This window comes from Phyllobates terribilis, unplaced genomic scaffold, assembly GCF_046119375.1.
Source record: "Phyllobates terribilis strain yellow unplaced genomic scaffold, ASM4611937v1 Scaffold_5__5_contigs__length_657084704, whole genome shotgun sequence".
In the NCBI taxonomy this organism is placed as follows: Eukaryota; Metazoa; Chordata; class Amphibia; order Anura; family Dendrobatidae; genus Phyllobates; species Phyllobates terribilis.
In genome coordinates, this window is record NW_027362765.1 from 324,243,008 (window position 1) to 324,265,605 (window position 22,598).

Sequence of the window (22,598 nt, forward strand, 5' to 3'; positions counted from 1 at the left end):
AAAAATTTTTTACTGGACATTAGACAACCGGCTCTGGTTTCACTCCATTCCTTACCAAGAAGTAACCACTATCTACGGGCCATGATTCTGTGAGTCTTCCGGTTCAGGCACCGACCATGTGATCTCTGTTTACCTGCTCTTGCTCTCACATCCTGTACATCTCCTCCAAACTCCTAATTTTTGACCCCACAGCTCAGAAATTTTTTGTAATTTTCACACAGCTGAAGGTCATCTTCGAAAATTATCTTTGGCCTATATGGACCGCTACCTTCTCCGTAGCGGGCAAAAACAATCTTCCTCTTACAATCATTCTGACTTCCCCAATCTTCATAATATGGCTCCTACCCCAGACCAAGAGGAACAGCACGTCCATCTTGAAGATGGAGGGGATCTACGTCAACCCCCTAAAACACCCCGCAATTCTACCTTGAGAAAAGGGGAATCACAAATGGACCCTTCAGAACTAGCGGCTGAGGTCACTGCCAGGCTACTTCCTGAAATCAAAATCATAATCCAATCCACACTAAATACTGCCCTGATGGATCTTCAGACTAGACAGGAAGAACAAGCCGAACAGCTCACTGAGCTAGAATCACGAATATCAAACATTGAAGATGATTCAAATGAGGACCACTCCAAAATAGTGGCTATGGCTCGTGAATACTCAATTCTGAGAGACCGTATAGATGACCTTGAGAACAGCTCTCGCAGGAGCAACCTGCATTTGGTGGGTCTACCTGAATCATATCAGCAGAACACTCTGAAGCCCTTATGTGAGAACGAAGTTCCAAAAGCCATAAAATTATCTGAAGGTAAAAAGGTAGAAAGGGTCCACAGAATTGGTCCTCCACCCTCTGTCTCTGGAGCCCACAATACTACAAGGCCAAGACAACTCATTATGAAATTTTTGGATTTCAATGATAAAGCTGATATTATCCGAGCCTACAAACAATTAAACCACCCATTGATCATTCAAGGCCATAGAATCCTGCTTTTCGAAGACTACTCAATTGAAGTAACCAGGAAAAGGAAGGCCTTCAGCGCTTTATGCACCAGACTGCACAAAGAAAAAAATCCGCTTTCAACTACGCTACCCGGCTACTCTACGCCTGAAAGACACTGATGGCTGCTTCTGGGAATTTATCTCACCTGATAAGGCAGACTCTTTTGTCAACAGTCTCCTAGACTCTGGGGCCAGTCCTGAACAGACCCTCCAAGCAAAAACTCCCTCTAGTTCACGGTCCCCTAGGAGACCCACAAAATGAGGAGACAAAGGAGACCAGAGCTATAACAATCGCTGACTAAAGGAGTTTCTCCTTTTATACGCCTGATGGCCCTGGAGTGAAAGTCTTTTATGGAGGCAATTGGTTTAGAACATTTTGATAAATCACCTCAATTAAGGGGGGAGTTAGGTTTGAATTTGAATCTTATTTTAAATTTAATTGTAATCTGTTATATTACACACATGGTCGGGCAGAAGTGAAGCCCAGAAGATAGTCTTTTCCCTAGCGAGCAGTTAAAAATGTTTACGCTCTTGCTAGGTCAGTTCTTTAAAACTTTTGTATATTGTTTTTTGAGTTTGTTTCACATGTTCAAGCTTTGCTCGTTAGTATGTAATTTAACGACATGTCATCATTATTTTATAAGTTGTTCACCAAACTGTCTATCTTTACAGTCTTTGAATATGTATATCGTATCTTGGAATGTTAAGGGTTTGCGTTCTCCCCAAAAATGGATGAAAATCCTTAGACATTTAAAACGTTTAAAGCCTGACATAGCCCTGCTACAAGAAACGCATTTGCCTGAAGCAGATTTCCCCCGCATGAAGAAGTTATGGGTTGGTGGTATCTATGGTTCACCGTCCGTAGATAGAAAGGCTGGAGTCTTAATCCTTATTAATAAGCAGTTTATACATCAGGTCATAAGTCAGCAGCAGGATGGAGAAGGGAGGTTGATTCAATTAACATTATCTACGTCTTGTGGAACCTTCTCTATCTACAATGCATATGCGCCTAATATAGGCAACAAACCTTTTTTTAAACAATTGGAGACTAGACTCCTATTTGACTCCAACCGTAACAAAATAATAGGTGGAGACTTTAACTTGGTGGTTTCAGTTCATGAGGATAGGAAAAACACTACTGGTACTCCGCAATCGGTTACCTCGCATGACAAAGCACTGGCACCTTTTTTGTCTAGTTGCCAATTAATTGATTCATGGAGGTTTTTGAACCCCAGTAGTAGAGAATATACACACTTCTCACATGCCAACGACTCTTGGTCTCGTATTGACTACTTTTTTGTATCTTCTCCTCTGTTGGCTAAATTGGTAACGGTGCAAACTGATGATATTGTTATTTCTGATCATGCTCCAGTGAGGATGGAACTGTCAAGGGATTTCCCTTGGGGCCCAGACTTCTTGTGGAAATTTCCAGATCATTTTTGCAAAGACGACTCTTTTATTTCCTCTCTCAAGATTTGGTGGAACGAGTTCTTATATCACAATTCGGCACACCAAGAGAAATTAAAAATTTGAAACCAAACAAAGCCCCGGGACCTGATGGATATGTAGCACCCTGAGGATTCGGCTGCTACAGGGGTATTACACCTCAAGCCAGAGGTGTGGTATTCCACTCCCGGGTAAGGATGGAGTGTGGAACTGAGCTCAGTAGGCTGCATGCACTACATACATCCCATTTCCGGGGGACAGACCGATGGTACTCCCACTAGAGAAATGTGCAGGTACGACAGTGTCTGTCCCTGGCTGGAGTGGGAGGGGGGGTGGAACATCCCAGTAGTGTAGGGGCAGATAGGGGGAGCAGTCTGGGTAATGCTAGGAGCTCATTGGGTGCTGGTCACCTGAGCTCACACATAGAGGGAGTATATAAGGTGGGAACCATCTTAGAACTGGGTCTTTTGTAGAGGTTTGGTCAGACAAGCAGAGCAGCTCAGCCAGCTCCAAGGCCAAGAGAGTGAGAGAGAGGAGAAAAAGAAGGACCCAGAGGGGGTGAAGAGGGAACTCCAAGAACCCAAAATTAGACCAGAGGGTGAAGAGTTGGCACAAGGGTACCGGATCCCAAGCTGGCAGAGAGAAAAGCACACCTTAGCCAGGAACCGGAGGTAGTGGGCAGGATCTGCCACGACCCTCACCAAATCCACTAGAAAGGCATACCAAGCATAGGGTCAGGGAGCCCAGAGGAGGCTTGACCAACAAGAGACCCGAGGGAGCCGGACATAAGTGGATCCCTGGTGGGAACGGCCAGTAGAAAGGACAAGTCAGAAAGGGAGCTCAGGAACACGCTCCAGAATCACCTGGGGGTTGGCCGAGTCCAGGACCTGGTGGACGCAGCACGGCTCGGGTGGTCACTCAAGGCCGGAGTGACCAACACAAAAGCAGTAAGTAAAAACCCTGAACTGCACAGCCCGACTCTGAGTTTCATTACCATCCTCACTGCACCTCCACAACCACCATCCTCTGCAACTGACCCCCTGAGGCTATACCCCTCCCGTTGGGGGTTATACTACCTGAGCTGCACACACACCACCAGCCTCAGCGGACCCTGCTGCAGCGGCGGCCGTAGTGACCGCAAATCAACGGGTGGCGTAGTCGACACTAAAGAACATCCAGTAACATCTGTAGGACTGCCACACACTGAGCTTGACACCCTGGGCACGGACCGGGTCACCGCCACTCGGAGACTACAACCCCCATCTGATCCGGCTCCGGGTATCCCCCAAACAACACTGGCCCAGGGGGCGCGTCAGATACACTTCTAACTTCTTTAAATCCTTAACGGAAGAGGTGTCCCAGCTATTAGTACTGATCTTCAACAAGATAATTTGTGGCAATCCTATTTTTCCTTCCGCAAATATGGCTTATGTCAAATTATTACTAAAGCCAGACAAAGATCCATTATCCCCCAATTCATACAGACCGATTTCACTTATAAATATCGACATTAAGCTTTTATCCAAAATAATGGCTGATAGACTGGCCTCCATTCTACCCCACCTTATATCCCCTGCACAAACAGGCTTTGCTAAAGGTCGCGCAGCCGCACTAAATATTAGGAAAGTATTATTGGCGCTTGATAAAATCCACTCTACTCCTGATCTAAAGGGTTCCACAGCAATTATCTCCCTTGACGCCGAAAAAGCCTTTGATAATATAAGTTGGGTTTGGATACACATGGTTTTGACTAAAATGTCATTGTCAGGCCCCTTTTTTATTCACATTCGTAATTTATACACGTCTCCTAAAGCCCAGGTATATACCCCGGGTTATCTATCCTCTCCCTTCCCTCTTGAAAAGGGAACGAGACAAGGATGTCCTCTATCCCCCTTACTTTTTAATCTGGCTATAGAACCCTTAGTCCGTATTTTGTCAGACCCTAGAACTTTTTCGGGCATCCAATTTAACAAAAAATCAGTTTAGGCGGCTTTTTTTGCAGATGACATCATTCTGTTCATGTCAGATCCCTTCCTACATTTACCTCTGGTGTTGGATCTACTTAAGAATTTTGGCTCATATTCTGGTTTCAAAATAAACACTAAAAAATGTGAATTGCTACCATTAACTGAAAAGGGTATGAAACTCTACCCAAAGAAATCTTTTTGTGATCTTAACATAACTACATACCATATTACCTATCTGGGTATAAAAATAGGACGGCTACCTTCTTCTGTATATACATTAAATTATCCCCCCCTCATCAAAAAAATTACTGATCAGTTGAAGTCGTGGCAGGATTTGCCCTTGTCTTTCTTGGGTAGGGCGCATCTCGTTAAGATGATAAGCACCTCGAAAATTATGTATCAGCTCCAAACTCTGCCATTACTATTGAAACACTCCGACGTAATCACACTTAATAAGGCATTCAGTCATTTTATATGGAGAGGAAAACCTCCTAGGATTAGTCTTGACAAACTTATGTCGTCCAAGGATGATGTAGGCATCAATTTTCCGAGTATAAGAAATTATAACCTGGCTTGTCTTTTTCGCTACATAATTGACTGGCTCCACAAAAGAGATACATACTCTGATTACTCTTTGGAATCAGACTATGCTTACCCCTTTAATTTAACCGCACTTCTACACTCTCGCTACTCTTCTCTACCCCCAGCAATCAAAAAATCTGTGACTCTTAAAGACACCATTTCCGCTTGGAAAGCGGTTAGAAAGAAATATGGCCTTTCTTTCAGAGTTTCTAAGCACCTGCCGCTATGGCGGAATCTGGAATTTCCACAGGGCAGTGAAAATAAATTATTTCTTAAATGGCAGCAAGCAGGTATTCATAACATATCCCACCTACTCCACCCAAGCGATCGGAGATGGTTGACGTTCCCAGAATGTATAGGTAAATATGACCTACCTCTTCATCATGGCCTCCAATTTGAACAAATTAGATTATCCATTATGTCAAACTTAAAGGATGTCACCTTCGAGACCTTTCAAAACGAATTAGATGTAATTTTACTATCTCCAACTGGTACTCCCTCAATTTCTAGTCTTTACTCGGCTATGAAATCTAATTTATTAAAGATACACCCTGATGTCTTCTTTAAATATTGGAAGGCACAATTAGATGATGTTGAAATCCCTACTAAAATCAGATCGGGTTGGAATATATTTAGAAAATACATTATAAACGAATCTTGGAGAGAGACTCAGTATAAAATAATACACGGGGCCATTTACGCTTTTAACATACCGAAAAAAGATCCCTTGTCAAATAGTATGATTGCATGCCCTAAATGTCATCACCCATACTCTGATCTTATGCACGGCCTATGGTCCTGCCCTGATTCAACAGTATACTGGAATCAAGTCTCAGATGTGATAAAGACTATTTGGGGCCCAGGATACACTCTCTCTCCATATGTAGCAATATTACATCATTGGGATAAACCAGAAAACCCTGACCAGAAATCGAAAGGCCCCCCAAAACTGCTTCATACTCTACTCCTCCTGGCAAAAAAACAGTTACTTAAACATTGGCTGGATCCTATCATTCCCCCCATAGCAGAGCTAATAATCCAAATGAAACATTTTATGGGAGTGGAGCAATTAGACGCCCTTAGTAACAAGGAACAGCAAGCTGGGAAATTACTATCAAAATGGAAACAGTTTATTATAACATGCCGTTCTATGTCTGAAAAGAATAAAATTGTCCAACCATTTACTTCTACAGAATGGTATATTCTGGAGGATCTAAATAATAACCTAGGACTCTTACGTGTTAACTAAAGCAGGGGAGATAATCATCACAATTTATCGTTATTTAATTAATTCCATTGATTGTAGATGACTGTAACTTGCTAATACTTAGTTTAGATGTCTATTTGTTAAGCCAGCTAACCGGAACTTATTGATCATTTATGGTACGTGATTTGTGTACAGGTTTATTATTCTGTACATCCTGGCTCTGTTCTATTTGTTCTTATTTGTTTTTCTATGATTTGTTATGTTTAAAAACCAAATAAAAATGATGTTTGAAAAAAAAAATGGTCAGGAAGGCTTCCACGTCGTCCTCCGGTCCCATCTTCCTCAACGCTGAGCGAACCTTGTCCTGGACCTCTCAACGTTCCGGGGCTGGTGCCGTCGGCGTCTCCCGCATGGCAACAATCTGTTGGAGCAACAGTTCGGTTGTTTTCTGCTGCTGCTGGTACAGTAACTGTTGCTGCTGATCACTCTGCTGCTGGGAGAGTATCCACTGTTTGTACAGCTCCTCCATTTAGTCCACGGGGTGGAACTGAAAGGTGGCAGGTCGGATTGTGGCCATGCAGCTGCCAGTGGGGGTATGCCTCAGTCACTATGCCCGCTTTCTCCACCAAGCTGTAAGGCGGCGGTGTTCACACCATGCAGTAACTGAGGCAGCGACCCAAGCAAGTCCAACATAAACAGCTTTTATTCAGCAACTCACGGGTAAACAGAAAGTCCTCCGGTTCGCAGCCGGGTTAACATGAGTCCATAAACAACGGTTGCCAGGGGCAACGGCCGCATCGCGCCGCTCAGAGCCTGACAGGTGCAGAGGCTTCCCAGGAGTGGGTTCAGCCACCTTCAATCCTGCTGAGCTTCCCTGCTGTGCTCCTAGCAGGTTCCCACATAGAACAACACTAATCCTTAGTGCAGGGGTTTTAAAGGACCTGTGGCAAGAGCCACTGGAAAACCCGGGTTGGAGGGAGGAGGCCGCCCCACTGCTTCCTGTGACCTCCTCCAAGAAATGAAGGCCCTGCTGGGTTTTACTTAATCTGCCTTAGCCAGGTAGTCTGACCAGGTCAATGCTCACCTTCATTCCTGAATTGCAGCTGTGTCTATGACTGCAATGCACTCCAATGGTTTTAATAGGTCTCTGTACACATTCTGGGGGAGATATAACGTCCCTCGTATACGATCCCGGTCACTGCCTCACATATCCCCCCCCTCTGTTCAAACTTTTGGGGTTGAACATTTGCCATCATACACGGTGCCCGGGACAGGGCATCCGCGTTTCCCTGCAACTTCCCAGGGCGATGTTCTACAGAGAAACTGAAATTTTGCAGTGATAGGAACCACCTGGTGACTCGCGCATTCCTCTCCTTGGCATTTCTCACCCATACCAAAGGTGAGTGGTCCGTCACCAAGCGGAACTGACGCCCGAGTAAATAATAACGTAGCGATTCCAAGGCCCACTTAATAGCCAAACACTCCTTCTCTACCACGCTATAGTTTTTCTCTACCGGGACAAGTTTTCTACTTAAGTAGGTGATCGGGTGCTCTTCACCATTCACTTTTTGTGACAATACCGCCCCTAGGCCTACCTCCGAGGCATGAAGGTTTCCTTGAAGTTGGGGCTGATGAGGACCGGCTGTCCACACAGGGTCAACTTCAGGGACTGAAAAGCTTCTTCTGCCTGAGAGTTCCACTGGACCATTACCGATTTTTTTTCCCTTCCAAGAGATCGGTCAGGGCCGCCGTCCGCCCAGCAAAATTAGGTATAAACCTAGCAGGTTCCAACGCAGAACAACACTAATCCTTAGTGCAGGGGTTTTAAAGGACCTGTGGCAAGAGCCACTGGAAAACCCGGGTTGGAGGGAGGAGGCCGCCCCACTGCCTCCTGTGACCTCCTCCAAGAAATGAAGGCCCTGCCGGGTTTTACTTAATCTGCCTTAGCCAGGTAGTCTGACCAGGTCAATGCTCACCTTCATTCCTGCATTGCAGCTGTGTCTGTGACTGCAATGCACTCCAATGGTTTTAATAGGTCTCTGTACACATTCTGGGGGAGATATAACGTCCCTCGTATACGATCCCCGTCACTGCCTCACAGTATCTATGGTTACGACCACCAACAGCTGACTAACTAACAATATGTGTGTAGTTGTAACCATGGATACCTAAGCTACTGCAATGCCTGCACATGGGGTAAGTGACATAGCTAATTAGGAGAACTATACTACATTTCTAATTGGAGGTATTTGTTACTATTATTATACCTACAACATATTGAAATAGGAACTTGGAGATTAGAATACTCCTTTAAGGACTGTGCTATCCATAATAAGTGAGTACATTATACACTAAGGGACTGCTCTATATATATAATAAGGCTACATTTCTGCATCAGTGTCCTGCTTAATTTTCTTTTTCTTTGAAACAGCACACAGACCCACTGAGTAAGTCCTATTCTGATCTTCAAAATCGGATCAGAACAGGACATGATTTGAGTCTCGCAGATCTCATTCTCGGATCTGTGACTTTCACAGATATGTGAATGGATTTATAAAACTCTGAGTCTGTGTGCCATCTAATAAAAAAATCTGGCAGCTCATGGACATTTCACACAAAAATGAGAATGTGGCCTAAGTGATTTTACAAATAACAGTATTACTCCAAGTCATACAGTGCAGATACAGAATAAATACTTACATCCAGTGATCGCTGACGTCTCTTCTGATCAGAGCCGGTTTCTGTTGTTTCTTCTCCATCTGGTCAGACCTTCATGTCGACATCTCCCAGCCATGACTCGTCTTGTCACACTGATCACCGCAGCCCTAAAAATAACAAATAACAAGGTCACATATAGAATATATATATATATATATACTGTATATACATACAGTACAGACCAAAAGTTTGGACACACCTTCTCATTTAAAGATTTTTCTGTATTTTCATGACTATGAAAATTGTACATTCACACTGAAGGCATCAAAACTATGAATTAACACATGTGGAATTGTATACTTAACAAAAAAGTGTGAAACAACTGAAAATGTGTCTTATATTCTAGGTTCTTCAAAGTAGCCACCTTTTGCTTTGATGACTGCTTTGCACACTCTTGGCATTCTCTTGATGAGCTTCAAGAGGTAGTCACCGGAAATAGTTTTCACTTCACAGGTGTGCCCTGTCAGGTTTAATAAGTGGTATTTCTTGCCACTTAATGGGGTTGGGACCATCAGTTGTGTTGTGCAGAAGTCAGGTGGATACACAGCTGATAGTCCTACTGAATAGACTGTTAGAATTTGTATTATGGCAAGAAAAAAGCAGCTAAGTAAAGAAAAACGAGTGGCCATCATTACTTTAAGAAATTAAGGTCAGTCAGTCTGAAAAATTGGGCAAACTTTGAATGTGTCCCCAAGTGCAGTTGCAAAAACCATCAAGTGCTACAAAGAAACTGGCTCACATGAGGACCGCACCAGGAAAGGAAGACCAAGAGTCACCTCTGCTTCTGAGGATAAGTTTATCCGAGTCACCAGCCTCAGAAATCGCAGGTTAACAGCAGCTCAGATTAGAGACCAGGTCAATGCCACACAGAGTTCTAGCAGCAGACACATCTCTACAACAACTGTTAAGAGGAGACTTTGTGCAGCAGGCCTTCATGGTAAAATAACCTCTAGGAAACCACTGCTAAGGACAGGCAACAAGCAGAAGAGACTTGTTTGGGCTAAAGAACACAAGGGATGGACATTAGACCAGCGGAAATCTGTGCTTTGGTCTTATGAGTCCAAATTTGAGATCTTTGGTTCCAACCACCGTGTCTTTGTGCGATGCAGAAAAGGTGAACAGATGGACTCTACATGCCTGGTTCCCACCGTGAAGCATGGAGGAGGAGGTGTGATGGTGTGGGGGTGCTTTGCTGGTGACACTGTTGGGGATTTATTCAAAATTGAAGGCATACTGAACCAACATGGCTTCCACAGCATCTTGCAGCGGCATGCTATTCCATCCGGTTTGCGTTTAGTTGGACCATCATTTATTTTTCAACATGACAATGACTCCAAACACACCTCCAGGCTGTGTAAGGGCTGTTTGACCAAGAAGGAGAGTGATGGGGTGCTACGCCAGATGACCTGGCCTCCACAGTCACTAGACCTGAACCCAATCGAGATGGTTTGGGGTGAGCTGGACCGCAGAGTGAAGGCAAAAGTGCCAACAAGTGCTAAGCATCTCTGGGAACTCCTTCAAGAATGTTGGAAGACCATTTCCGGTGACTACCTCTTGAAGCTCATCAAGAGAATGCCAAGAGTGTGCAAAGCAGTCATCAAAGCAAAAGGTGGCTACTTTGAAGAACCTAGAATATAAGACATATTTTCAGTTGTTTCACACTTTTTTGTTAAGTATATAATTCCACATGTGTTAATTCATAGTTTTGATGCCTTCAGTGTGCATGTACAATTTTAAAATCTTTAAATGAGAAGCTGTGTCCAAACTTTTAGTCTGTACTGTATATTATTATTATTATTTATTATTATAGCGCCATTTATTCCATGGCGCTTTACATGTGATAGGGATATACATAGCAAAAACATTTACATAATCTTAACAAAATGAGTCAGCGACTGGTACAGGAGGAGCGAGGACCCTGCCCGCGAGGGCTCACATTCTACAAGGGATGGGTGAGGATACAGTAGGTGGGGGTAGAGGAGGTCATGCAGTAATGTGGTGGAGCGGTGGTTACTACAGGTTGTAGGCTTGTTGGAAGAGGTAGGTCTTCAGGTTTCTTTTGAAGGCTTCCATGGTAGGCGAGAGTCTGATGTGTTGTGGTAGAGAGTCCCAGAGTAGGCGCGATGCACGGGAGAAATCTTGTATGCGATTGTGGGAAGAGGAGATAAGAGGGGAGTAGAGAAGGAGATCTTGTGAGGATCGGAGGTTGCGTGCAGGTAAGTACCGGGAGACTAGGTCACAGATGTATGGAGGAGACAGGTTGTGGATGGCTTTGTATGCCATGGTTAGGGTTTTGAACTGGATTCTCTGGGCAATGGGGAGCCAGTGAAGGGATTGACAGAGGGGGGAGGCCGGGGAATAGCGGGGGGACAGGTGGATTAGTCGAGCAGTAGAGTTTAGAATAGATTGGAGGGGCGCAAGAGTGTTGGAAGGGAGGCCATAGAGCAGGAGGTTGCAGTAGTCGAGGCGGGAGATGATGAGAGCATGCACTAGTGTTTTTGCAGAGTCTTTGCTGAGGAATGCACGGATCCGGGAGAAATTTTTGAGTTGGAGTCGGCAGGAAGTGGAAAGGGCTTGGATATGTGGTTTGAAGGAGAGATCAGAGTCCAGGGTTACCCCAAGGCAGCGAGCTTGTGGGACTGGGGAGAGTGAACAGTGTAACATACCTGGTGGCGGGCTTGCATGGTGCACCATCTCTCACTATGCAAGGTCGCAAACTTGATCTTCAGTCCAGTCTGCTAGCCTGGCTTCTATTCATGCTGTCTGTTTGTCTCTGTTCTGACTGCTTAGGGCGGTGGCCCGGTTACTTCCTGTTTCTTGTAGCTGCTGTGGGCGCACCCCTAATGCATCCTCAGCCTATTGCTGTCTGTCACTGGATATTTAAACCAGCTTCACCTGGAAGCTGGTGCCTGACCAATGCTATCATTCAGTGAGCTCCTTTACTCTGAATGTGCCAGGTCCTGTTCTGTTCTTGTCTGCTTCCGCCACTCTGGGGACTGTATTCCCAGACTGGTTCCTGTATCTCTTTCAGTAGCAGTTCCTGTCTGAACTGTACCCTAGCCTGTCTGTCCACCTTCCTGGAGGCTGTATTTCCAGGACAGTCTGAACACGCTCCTAGCCTGTTCGACCCGCCTTCTAGGGGCCGCATACCTAGACCCGCTCCTGTATCTCGCTGCAGTGTCAGTTCTTGTCTGTACACTCTCCTAGCCTGTTACCTGTTTTTCTCTATGTCCGTACCTTCCCTTTTTCTGCAGAGTCTGAACCTGCACCTAACTCCTACTCGTTGTCGCTGTACTTCCGTTTGTGAGTTTAGAGTCCACTCGCTTCTTCATTGCAAGTATCTTGTGTGTATCTGGTTCTGCCTTTCCTTTCCAGTCTGTCCTGTGTGAACTGAGCCCTGCCCCCTCTGCTCTGCCTTGCTCACCGCTCCGGCGGTTCCTGCCTGCTCTGTCTTGCTCACCGCTCTGGCGGTTCCTGCCTGCTCTGTCTTGCTCACCGCTCCGGCAGTTCCTGCCTGCTCTGCCTTGCTCACCGCTCCGGCGGTTCCTGCCTGCTATGCCTTGCTCACCACTCCGGCGGTTCCTGCCTGCTCTGCCTTGCTCACCACTCCGGCAGTTCTTGCCTGCTCTGCCTTGCTCACCGCTCCGGCGGTTCCTGCCTGCTCTGCCTTGCTCACCGCTCCGGCGGCTCCTGCCTGCTCTGCCTTGCTCACAGCTCCGGCGGTTCCTGCCTGCTCTGCCTTGTTCACCGCTCCGGCGGTTCCTGCCTGCTCTGCCTTGCTCACCGCTCCGGCGGTTTCTCACTGCTCTGCTTGCTCACCGCTCCGGCGGTTCCTCTCTGCTCTGCTTGTCTACCGCATCTGCGGTTCTGTTCCTGAGTCCCAGTCTGTACTGGACCCTATCCAGCCTGTGCTCCAACCTGCTAGTACCTCCCCGTCTGCACGCCAGCCGTACTTGTCAGTACCCTCCTGTCTGCATACCAGCCGTGTCTGCCAGTATCCTCCTGTCTGCACTCCAGCCGTGCCTGCCAGTGCCACCCGTCTGCATGCCAGCCGTGCCTGCCAATACCCACCTGTCTGTGCGACAGTCTAACCTAACTGTTCCTGTATTCCCCGGTGTGGGTCAACAGCCGTGTCCGGGGTCTGGCCTGGAGTAGCACCTGGTCCCTCTGCTCGGTTCCTCCCTGGTGCACGGCGTCGTAGCCGTCGTGCGACCTTGGTCGGATCGGGTTGATACTTAGTTACGCCCCTCCAGGTACTCTCCTGTTCATGGCACAGTGGAATCACTAAATCACGCACACGCCAGTCAGCCCGGGCGTGTGCATAACAAACAGCCATTGACGTTGAGGGATAGGTCAGATGGGGGATATGAATGAGAGGGTGGAAAGATGATGAACTCTGTTTTATCCATGTTGAGTTTTAGAAATCTGGCAGAGAAGAAGGATGAAATAGCGGACAGACATTGTAGGATTTTGGTTAGTAGGGAGGAGATATCGGGTCCAGAGAGGTAGATCTGTGTGTCATCAGCATAGAGGTGATACTGAAAGCCGTGAGACTCTATGAGCTGTCCCAGGCCAAGGGTGTAGATGGAGAAGAGCAGAGGTCCTAGAACTGAACCTTGGGGGACACCGACAGATAGGGGGCGAGATGAGGAGGTGGTGCATGAGTGGGAGACGCTTAATGTCCTGTCTGTTAAGTATGAGGAGATCCAAGCTAGGGCCAAGTCCGTGATGCCAAGAGATGAGAGAATTTGTAGTATGAGGGAATGGTCCACTGTGTCGAAGCCAGATAACAGGTCCAGAAGGATGAGGATGGAGTAGTGTCGCTTGGATTTGGCGTTTAGTAGGTCGTTGGTAACTTTGGTCAGGGCAGTTTCAGTCGAGTGCTGTGGTCGGAAGCCCGATTGCAGGCGGTCGACGAGGGAACAGGAGGAGAGGTGGGAGGACAGTTCAAGGTGGACATGTTGTTCTAGTAGTTTTGAGGCAAAGGTGAGAAGTGATATGGGGCAGTAGCTAGTCAGAGAGGATGGATCAAGAGAGGGCTTTTTGAGGATGGGTGTGATTGCGGCATGTTTGAAACATGAGGGGAAGACACCGGTTGTTAGTGACAGGTTGAAGAGGTGGGTTAGGGTTGGGATGAAGACTGTGGTAAGGTTAGGGATGAGGTGGGATGGGATTGGGTCAAGTTCGCAGGTGGTGAGGTGTGATTTGGAGAGTAAAGAGGAGACTTGACCTTCTGTAATGGTGGAAAAGTGGGGTTTGGAGGAGGAAGGTTGAGTAGATATGAGGAGGGGTTGTGCGGACTTTAGGCAAAAGCTTTGTCTGATGGTGTCAATCTTCTGCTTGAAGAATGAGGCAAAGTCTTCGGCTAAGATGAGAGAAGAGGGAGGAGGTGCTGGGGGACGAAGGAGAGAATTGAAAATGTTAAATAGCTGTTTAGGGTTGTGAGACAGGGAGGATATGAGAGATGAGAAGTAGGTTTGTTTTGCTGTAGTGAGTGCGGACTTGAAAATAGTGAGGGATTGTTTGAATGCGATGAAGTGCTCGATGGAGTGAGACCTTTTCCATCTCCGCTCCGCAACCCTCGAGGTCCGTTGCAGTTCTTTAGTAAGTTTGGTGTGCCAGGGTTGCCTGTTGATTGTGCGAGATTTGGTATGTGTGAGAGGGGCGATCAAGTCGAGAGCTGCAGCTATTGTGGTGTTATATGAAGCGGCAGCAACATCTGCATTGTGTAAGGAATTTATGTCTGTAAGAGGGAGGAGTGATTCAGAGAGTGAGTGTAGGTCAAAGTGTTTGAGGTTTCTGCAAGCGTGTGTAAGTTTGTGGAGTGGGGATTGTGTACCTGGAGAGGAGAGGGTAGAGAATGTGAGGAGGTTATGGTCAGAGAGAGGGAGGGGTGAGTTAGAGAGGTTAGATAGGGAACAGGGGCGGGTGAAGATGAGGTCCAGTGTGTGGCCATCTTTATGAGTAGCTGCCGAAGACCATTGAGCAAGGCCGAAGGAGGAAGTGAGGGATAGGAGCTTAGAGACAGACGAGTGGGAAGTGTCAATTGGGATGTTGAAGTCACCCATTATGATAATGGGGATGTCAGTGGAACGGAAGTGAAGCAGCCAGGTGGTGAAGTGGTCTAAGAAAGTGGTGGCTAGCCCTGGGGTCGGTAAATGACGGCCAGTTGGAGGTCAGAGGGGGAATAGATGCGCACATAGTGCACCTCAAAGGAGGGGAGTGTAACAGAGGGTGGCAGTGATATTTGGGTGAAAGCGCAGGTATCTGACAGGAGAAAACCTACACCTCCGCCATGTTTGCCGTTGGAGCGGGGGGTGTGGGAAAGGTGGAATCCGCCATATGAAAGTGCAGCTGGGGAGGCTGTGTCAGAGAGGGTGAGCCAGGTTTCGGTGATGGTGAGGAAGGAAAGTTTGTTAGTAATGAAAAGGTAGTGGATGTAGGAAAGTTTGTTGCAGACGGAGCGAGCACTCCATAGAGCTCCTGTTAGAGCAACTAAGGAAGTGGGGATTAGTTGGATGGGTATGAGGTTAGAAGGGTTGCGACAGTTTGTGGAAGGTCGTGGATAGGAGGTAGAAGTAACTGTGGGGATATGGCGAGGAGGACCAGGATTTGGATGGATATCTCCAGCAGTGAGGAGGAGCAGAGAAAGTGTTAGCAGGTGGGAGCAAGAGAGAGCATGAGGTGGCTGTCTGTGTTTGGAGATCCAGGATTGAATGTTGAGGAATAATTTGGAGGAGGAGGTGAGATGAATGGGGAGGATGGAGGGAGAGATGAAGAGTTTCTTACTAGGTGTAGGGATTTGATAGGTTACTAGAAAGTGGAGGACTCTAGAGGAAAAAGTGAGAGCTAACAGAAACATAGTTAAAAGAGAGTAAGTGGTCAAAGTGTTAGTTACCTGACTCCTGCCCTGACTAACTGCCTCTGAAATAACTGCCACTTATCTCCGAAGCCACTTTGCACAAGAAGAAACGTGCACCCCTTAAAGAACTTCTAAATATATAGGGCACACTAAACCATCAGGTGACGGGCATTGTGGGATCTGCTTGTGGCTAAATTAGCAGCTTGTCATCTCACCAGGAGATGGCTGGGTGATCAAAGACAGAGCTAGGACTCTGTAGGCTCTGCAGTTTGGCACCTCTAAACATAAGATAAAATCTACAGTGGGGAAAGGACAGACATATGTGAGTATTGAGTTGAATGGGACAGATAAAGTAGAAATATCAAGCAGAGAATTGTACCAGCGAGTTGAATCAGGAGAGCAGAGCATTAGATGACGGCATATACAGCAAGCAGAGCAATTGTGCAGGAGAAGAGCATGTACCTGTGTGAAAAGAGAAGAGGAAGACGGGTGTTAGTCCATTGCCTCTGAAATAACTGCCACTTATCTCCGAAGCCACTTTGCACAAGAAGACGCGTGCACAACCCACGTGTGTGTGTGTATATATATATATATATATATATATATATATACACACACACACACACACACACACACACACTTGTCTCCCGCACATTGCACTCCTGAATCCAAATATGTACCTCTACATTAATATACAATCAGCCACACAACATTAAAAATATAAAGAGATAACCTTTGTACCCCCTCCCCCCATTAAATATAATTTACGACGAACCAATAAATATAAATTAATCCGTTTCTGTGACATTCCCCCAAGTAATTTCCAGACTATGTGCACATGTTGCAGCAAATACGCAACGTTTTACTGTACCAGCAAATTGATTGAGAATCCTGAAGTCTTATGCACACGCTGCATATTTTTTCCTGCAAAAACGCTGCGGAAACGCATTAAAAACGCATCGTGGGCACACAGCCTTACAGGAGAAGCCATGTTCATGTTCTGAGTGTGGGAAATGTTTCAAAAGTAAATCAAATTTAAGAGCTCACGAGAGAATTCACACAGGGGAAAAAACATTCTCATGCTCTGAATGTGGGAAATGTTTCATCCAGATTTCTAATCTTGCTGTTCATCAAAAAATTCATAGAAAGGAGAAACCATATTCATGTTCAGAATGTGGGAAAAGTTTCATAATTAAGTCAAATCTCAGAGGTCATGAGAGAATTCACACAGGGGAGAAGCCATTTTCTTGTACTGATTGTGGCAAATGTTTTGTAACCAAATCAGAGCTCAGGGACCATTACAGGATTCACACGGGAGAGAGGCCATTTTTATGTTTTCAGTGTGGTAAATGTTTTAAGACAAATTCACATCTCAGAGGCCATCAGAAAACTCACACTGGTGAGAAGCCTTTTCCATGTTCTGTATGTGGGAAATGTTTTACAACCAAAGCAAGTCTCAAAACCCACAAGAGACTTCATACCACCGAGACTCTGTTCTCATCAAACCTTGCTCAACCTGATAGCTTTCACATGGGTCAAAACTAATTTTCTTGTCTGAAGTATGAATATTAATAAAGGTGAGATGTTGCTTGCACTTTCTGGATGGGAAATGTTTTACACAGATTCGCTACTTTAGGAAAAAAACTTTTTTTTGGACTTTTAAGACAGACAAGTATACATCATGAACATTTATGAAGGGTATAAAAGAACAATGGTAACAACTCCATCATTGAACTACCAGGTTGTTCAAATATTAGAATATTGCTAAAGATAGTTCATGAGAAACAAAAACCCAAGCAAGGAAAAAAAAAAGAAAAAACAAGGAAAGAGGGAGGAGGAGAAAGAGAAAAGAGGGAAAAATGTTACATTTTAAGTTATGTGCAGGTACCTTTCAGTTGAGCTAGTGAGAAAATAACCTGGTAACTGCTGTGCTGTTACCCATCAGCGAGAGCGAAGAAATGTCAGAAGTATCTAAGACTTGAGCAACAAGTTCTTCCATATGGGTCTTCTCGACAATGTATTTTGAGATGGAAGGGGCTATTACTTGCTTCCACTATCTAGGGACGAATTGTGTTGCTGACGTTAATAAGTGCTGTAACAAATCTTTTTAAAGCAGGAGGCGCCTATACATAATAAAGGTGATTGCCATTGAAGGTTGGACTATTGAATGGGTGACTCTGCTATCTAGGTTTAAAAGCCAAATATAGCTGAAATTTAGTAAGTTTAATCATTGTTCTGTCTGCATAGCCCAAACAATATCACCAACATGCCTAATGCATATTAAAACGCCGCCCGGTATCAACCCAATCAGGTTTGGCTGCCCTTACTGAATAGCAATAATAAATGACATTGTCTTTTGCTTGATATTAACCATTACGCTGATCAAACACATTTAAAGTGAATCTGTCAGCAGATTTTTGAAGACAGCATGCTGTAGGGGTTAAAACACAGATTTCAGTGATGCCTCTCTTATCAAGCTCTGTGGTTTTGTTTGCTTGCAATGCTTGTTTTAGCACCAGGACCTTATCATTGCTGGACAAAGCAGCACATGCATGCTAGTCCAACACGCCTCATCCTGTGATAGGCACCTCACTGTCTATGAACATTGTATAAATGACTTGCCCCCTGGGCCGCGTGGGGAACCCGGAACCGGGCCTTTGGTGGGATGCTGGGGGTTGTAGTCACCGTGGCGATGACCCGGTCCCGTGGCTCAGGGTGGTCAAACCAGTGGCAGTCTATTGATATGGTTTTCATTATTTTCAAATGTCCGACTACGCCACCCATGGATTGCGGTCAGGATGAACCGCCGCTGCAGGGCAGACCGCTGGGGCTGATGTTGGTGAGCAGCACAGGGATGGCATAACTCCCCACGGCAAGAGTGTAGTCCCAGGGCAGTGTAGGTGAATGATGGGGGTGATGGTGCGCGGGAATAATAACTCAGAGTCTCTGTAATGCAGTCCAGGATCTTTACTCACAGTTCGTTACTCCACTTTACTCCGGCCGGCTGTAACTTCCCGCGTCGCACCATGTTCACCAGGTGAGGGGGCTCGGCCAACTCTCAGATAACTTTCGAGCGCTTCGCAGGACCCGCTTCTCGTGTCCTTCCTCTGGCCTGTCATACCCCACCAGTGACTACGCTTCTGTCCGGCTGCCTCGGGCCTTCTTTGGGTAAACTTCGGCACCAGTTTCCCTGACCCTATGTGGTGCCTTCCTAGCGGGTGTAGCGAGGGGCTGCACCATATAAAATGTCACAGCCTCCGGTTTCTAGTTGAGGGTAGATCCCCGCCTCCACTAGTTTCGGGGACCGGTCTCCCCCTTGGCCTGACCCCACTACTCAGGTAGATGCGGGCGTATGGTGGCTATCAGCCGGTCCACACCCCTGGGGTCCCTTCTCTCCTCTGTGTTCCTGGAGCCTCCTCGGCTCTTCTTCATCTCTTCTCCCCCACTCTCTCTCTCTCTCCTTTCAGTGCTGACTGGGTCTCACTGGCTAGACCTAAGTCCGGAGCAGAGCTCCACAGAGTCCTGCTCTGTCACATCTTCATTCTGACTCTACTGAACCGAATTCTCTCTAAACTAAGACGGTGCCCACCTTTTGTACCTCCCTCTAGGTGTACCCTGGAACTGCTTCCTCCCTGCTCCTGCACTACCGGGTTCCCCCTTTCCTAGGTGCTCCCTCCCCCTACTCCAGCCAGGGACAGGGACTGTCGTGCTCTACTTGGAGCATATCGGTCGCCCTGCCCCCCCCGGACATGTGGTGTAATGCATGCAGGTGTCGGGGTCCTGGTCCACACTCTATCCTTACCTGAGAGTGAGATATCGCACATCTGGAAGAGATGCAATACCTCTGTAGCAACCGAGCCCCCAGGGTGCTACATAAACAGAGCCAGGTGTGGGTAGGATTAGCTTCCAATCATTGCCAGCCAACAAACCTACAGAGCTAGATAAGAGAGGCATTGCTGAAATCTGTGTTTTATTCCCTACCTCATGCTTTCTTCAGATTACATAGAAAATACCTGCTGACAAATTCCCTTTAAGGCCCTTATAACGGCCATCTTGGTCCTCCAATGAAGTTGAACTACAGGGTAATATTCATGTGAGAACCGCAATTTCATCATGTACAGTAATACAGTAATATTATAGTATAAGCGATCGAATGGTTCATGTATACTAAGGGGATGTAAAAATGAAAGATAAAATGAAAACGTTACACGCCAAAAAGAGAATAAAAATTGAAATTCCAGAATTGTGTTTTTTTCAGCTGCACTTTCCCCGCAAACTGAAATAAAAAGTGATCAAAACATCATATGTTACCTAAAATGTATAGAATAAAAACTTCAGCTTAGCATGAAAAACCCCAGCTCCAGACAGAAAAATAAAAAAGTTGCGGTCTCAGAAAACGGCAACAGAAACAACAATTATTGTCACAAGTTTCAGAATTTTTTCATCACTAAAGTAACACAGAATTGCCATAAATCGTACTGATCTGGAGAGTCATATTGGCAAGTTGTTTTAACCACAAAATGAATAAAAAGAAACTCCAAAAACAATGGTGGAATCTGTACTAGGAATTTTTTTAAGTTCTACAGTAAATTGAATGGTAAAATAAATGTTGTCACTGAAATCTACAACTACTTCCACAAAAAGCCCTCATATGGCTATGTTAATAGAAAAATAACAAAAGGTATGGCTCTCTGAAGAAGGGGAGAAAAAGTTAAAAGCACAAAAACAAAAAAATGACTGGGTCATTAAGGGGTTATGTACCAAGGTGAAATCCTTAAAAGCCTAAATGTTAGTACTTCTATTCCTTAACATATCATAACAAATAAGAATGTCAGTTAAAGGGAACCTGTCACCTGATTCATGCTGCCCAAATAACAGGCACCATGATTCAGAGGCGGACGGCAGGATTGCAGCCAGGTATTTTTTACACTGAAACATAGAGCCACTGACTATAAGGGAAGAGCAGACCTGTCCGGCATCGCCCCCAGCCAGTTTAGCTCCAGGTGATTGACATGTCTCTCCCTACATACACATATACCAGAGACCTACCGAGATTTGCATACCATAAATCCCAGAACTGCCACGAAGTTGCCCACATCTCCCACAAAAAAGGTGCAGCGCCCCCCATGGACAGAAGCGGAGCCATAAAGGACAGGTACCAGCATGGACGTTACACATTCACATATCAGATACTTTTTCTAGATCACCAGCAATTGATAGACACACCTAGCATAAAAAATGTAAGCAGGACATAATATAGGCCTCCTCGATATCCCCTCTAAGCCTCCTGTAGATCCCCAATAAAGGTATGTTTTCTGTTATTTAAGTAGAAAAAATTGTTTCATTCACTGGCTCATAATTTAGAAAATAAGATTTAGTGTACAGATCTTCAATGGTTGTTTCAGAGGGATGACTAATTTGTCTTTTGAGATGAACCTTTTGTCTGCATATACATTTTGCTATGTCTCTGCTGTTCAGAAGTAATAGCCAACATTGAGGCAGTCTGTGTCTACAGCGGCCCTATACATCTTGAACTGGGTACCATGACTGGTATTTATCTAAGGCTGTGTGCCCACTATGCGTTTTTTAAGTGTTTCCGCAGCGGCAATTCCGCCGCTGAAACGCTTAAAAAACGCTTGGTAGAAGGTCTGCCATGTTCCCCAATGATAATCCGCATGTGCTTTGCACATGCTGCGGAAATTTCCGCTGCGGATTATCATTGCGGAAAAATCCACAGCATGTCCATTATTTTAGTGGATATGCGGTGTTTTTGCTGCCATTGACTTGCATTGAATCGCTTAATATCCACATGACTACATGTGCACATGCGGATATTAAGCGATTCAATGTGCGGATGGTACCCGGGTCTGGAGAAGAGGAGACTCTCCTGCAGGCCCGGGTACCACAGTACCTGTAAAAAAAAAAGATTTTAATATAAAAAATAAACATTATACTCACCTTCCGATGGCCCCCGGTCTCCTTAGCGATGAGTCCTGGCTCCCCCGCTGACGGTCGCGTGACCTGTCACATGGCTAAATGACGTCATGGAAGGTCCTTTTAGACCACCGCGAGCTGCCGGGGAGCCAGGACTCATCGCTAAGGAGACCGGGGGCCATCAGAAGGTGAGTATATGTAGCACCCCGAGGGTTCGGTTGCTGCAGGGGTATTGCACCTCATCCAGAGGTGTGATATTCCACTGCCAGGTAAGGATGGAGTGTGGACCAGGTCTCAGTTAGCTGCACACACACACACACACACCCCCCATTTCCGGGGGACAGCTCGACGGTGCTCCCAGCTGCGGGCACAACTGACCATGTCCCTGCCTGGAGTGGGGAGGGGAAAGAGAACCCTGTGGTGTAGGAGTAGAAAGGGGGCGGTTTCTGGGAGCACAGGAAGGAGCTCATTGGGTGCAGGTCACCTGAGCTCAGACACAGAGAAGCAGATAAAAGGTGGGGGCCATCTTAGGAGGGAAGTGAGTCAGAGCAGAAGGGAGAGAGAGCTGGCAGGGAGCAGCGGCTCAGGCTGAGCTCAGCTCCAGGAGGCAGGCCTAGAGAAAAGGCTGGGGCCGGAGAGAAGAAAAGGAGAAGGAAGGAAGGAGGAGAGACAGAGGAGTGGAAAGGCTCCAGAAACAAGAAGGCAGAAGGGACCCTAAGAGTGCAGAACGTCCAGCAACCGTTGCATACCCCCATTCTACTGGGTGGAAGGGTCAGGCTGTGGAAGGGTACCGGATCCCCAAGTTGGTGGAGGCGAATCTACCCTCAGCCAAGAACCGGAGGTTGTGACCATTTATTGGTGCGACCCCCCGCTAAACCT

The 22,598-nt window shown here is 46.2% G+C and overlaps 1 protein-coding gene across 1 annotated transcript; it reads left to right on the forward strand.

The window, feature by feature from the left end:
- Positions 1 to 256: 256 nt before the first annotated feature.
- LOC141271559 (uncharacterized) lies at positions 257 to 17,360 on the forward strand. Its single transcript, XM_073681609.1, has 2 exons — positions 257 to 820; positions 16,683 to 17,360. The coding sequence occupies exons 1-2, from the start codon at positions 257 to 259 to the stop codon at positions 17,328 to 17,330; spliced, it is 1,212 nt and encodes a 403-aa protein (XP_073537710.1). The 3' UTR covers positions 17,331 to 17,360.
- Positions 17,361 to 22,598: the final 5,238 nt, after the last annotated feature.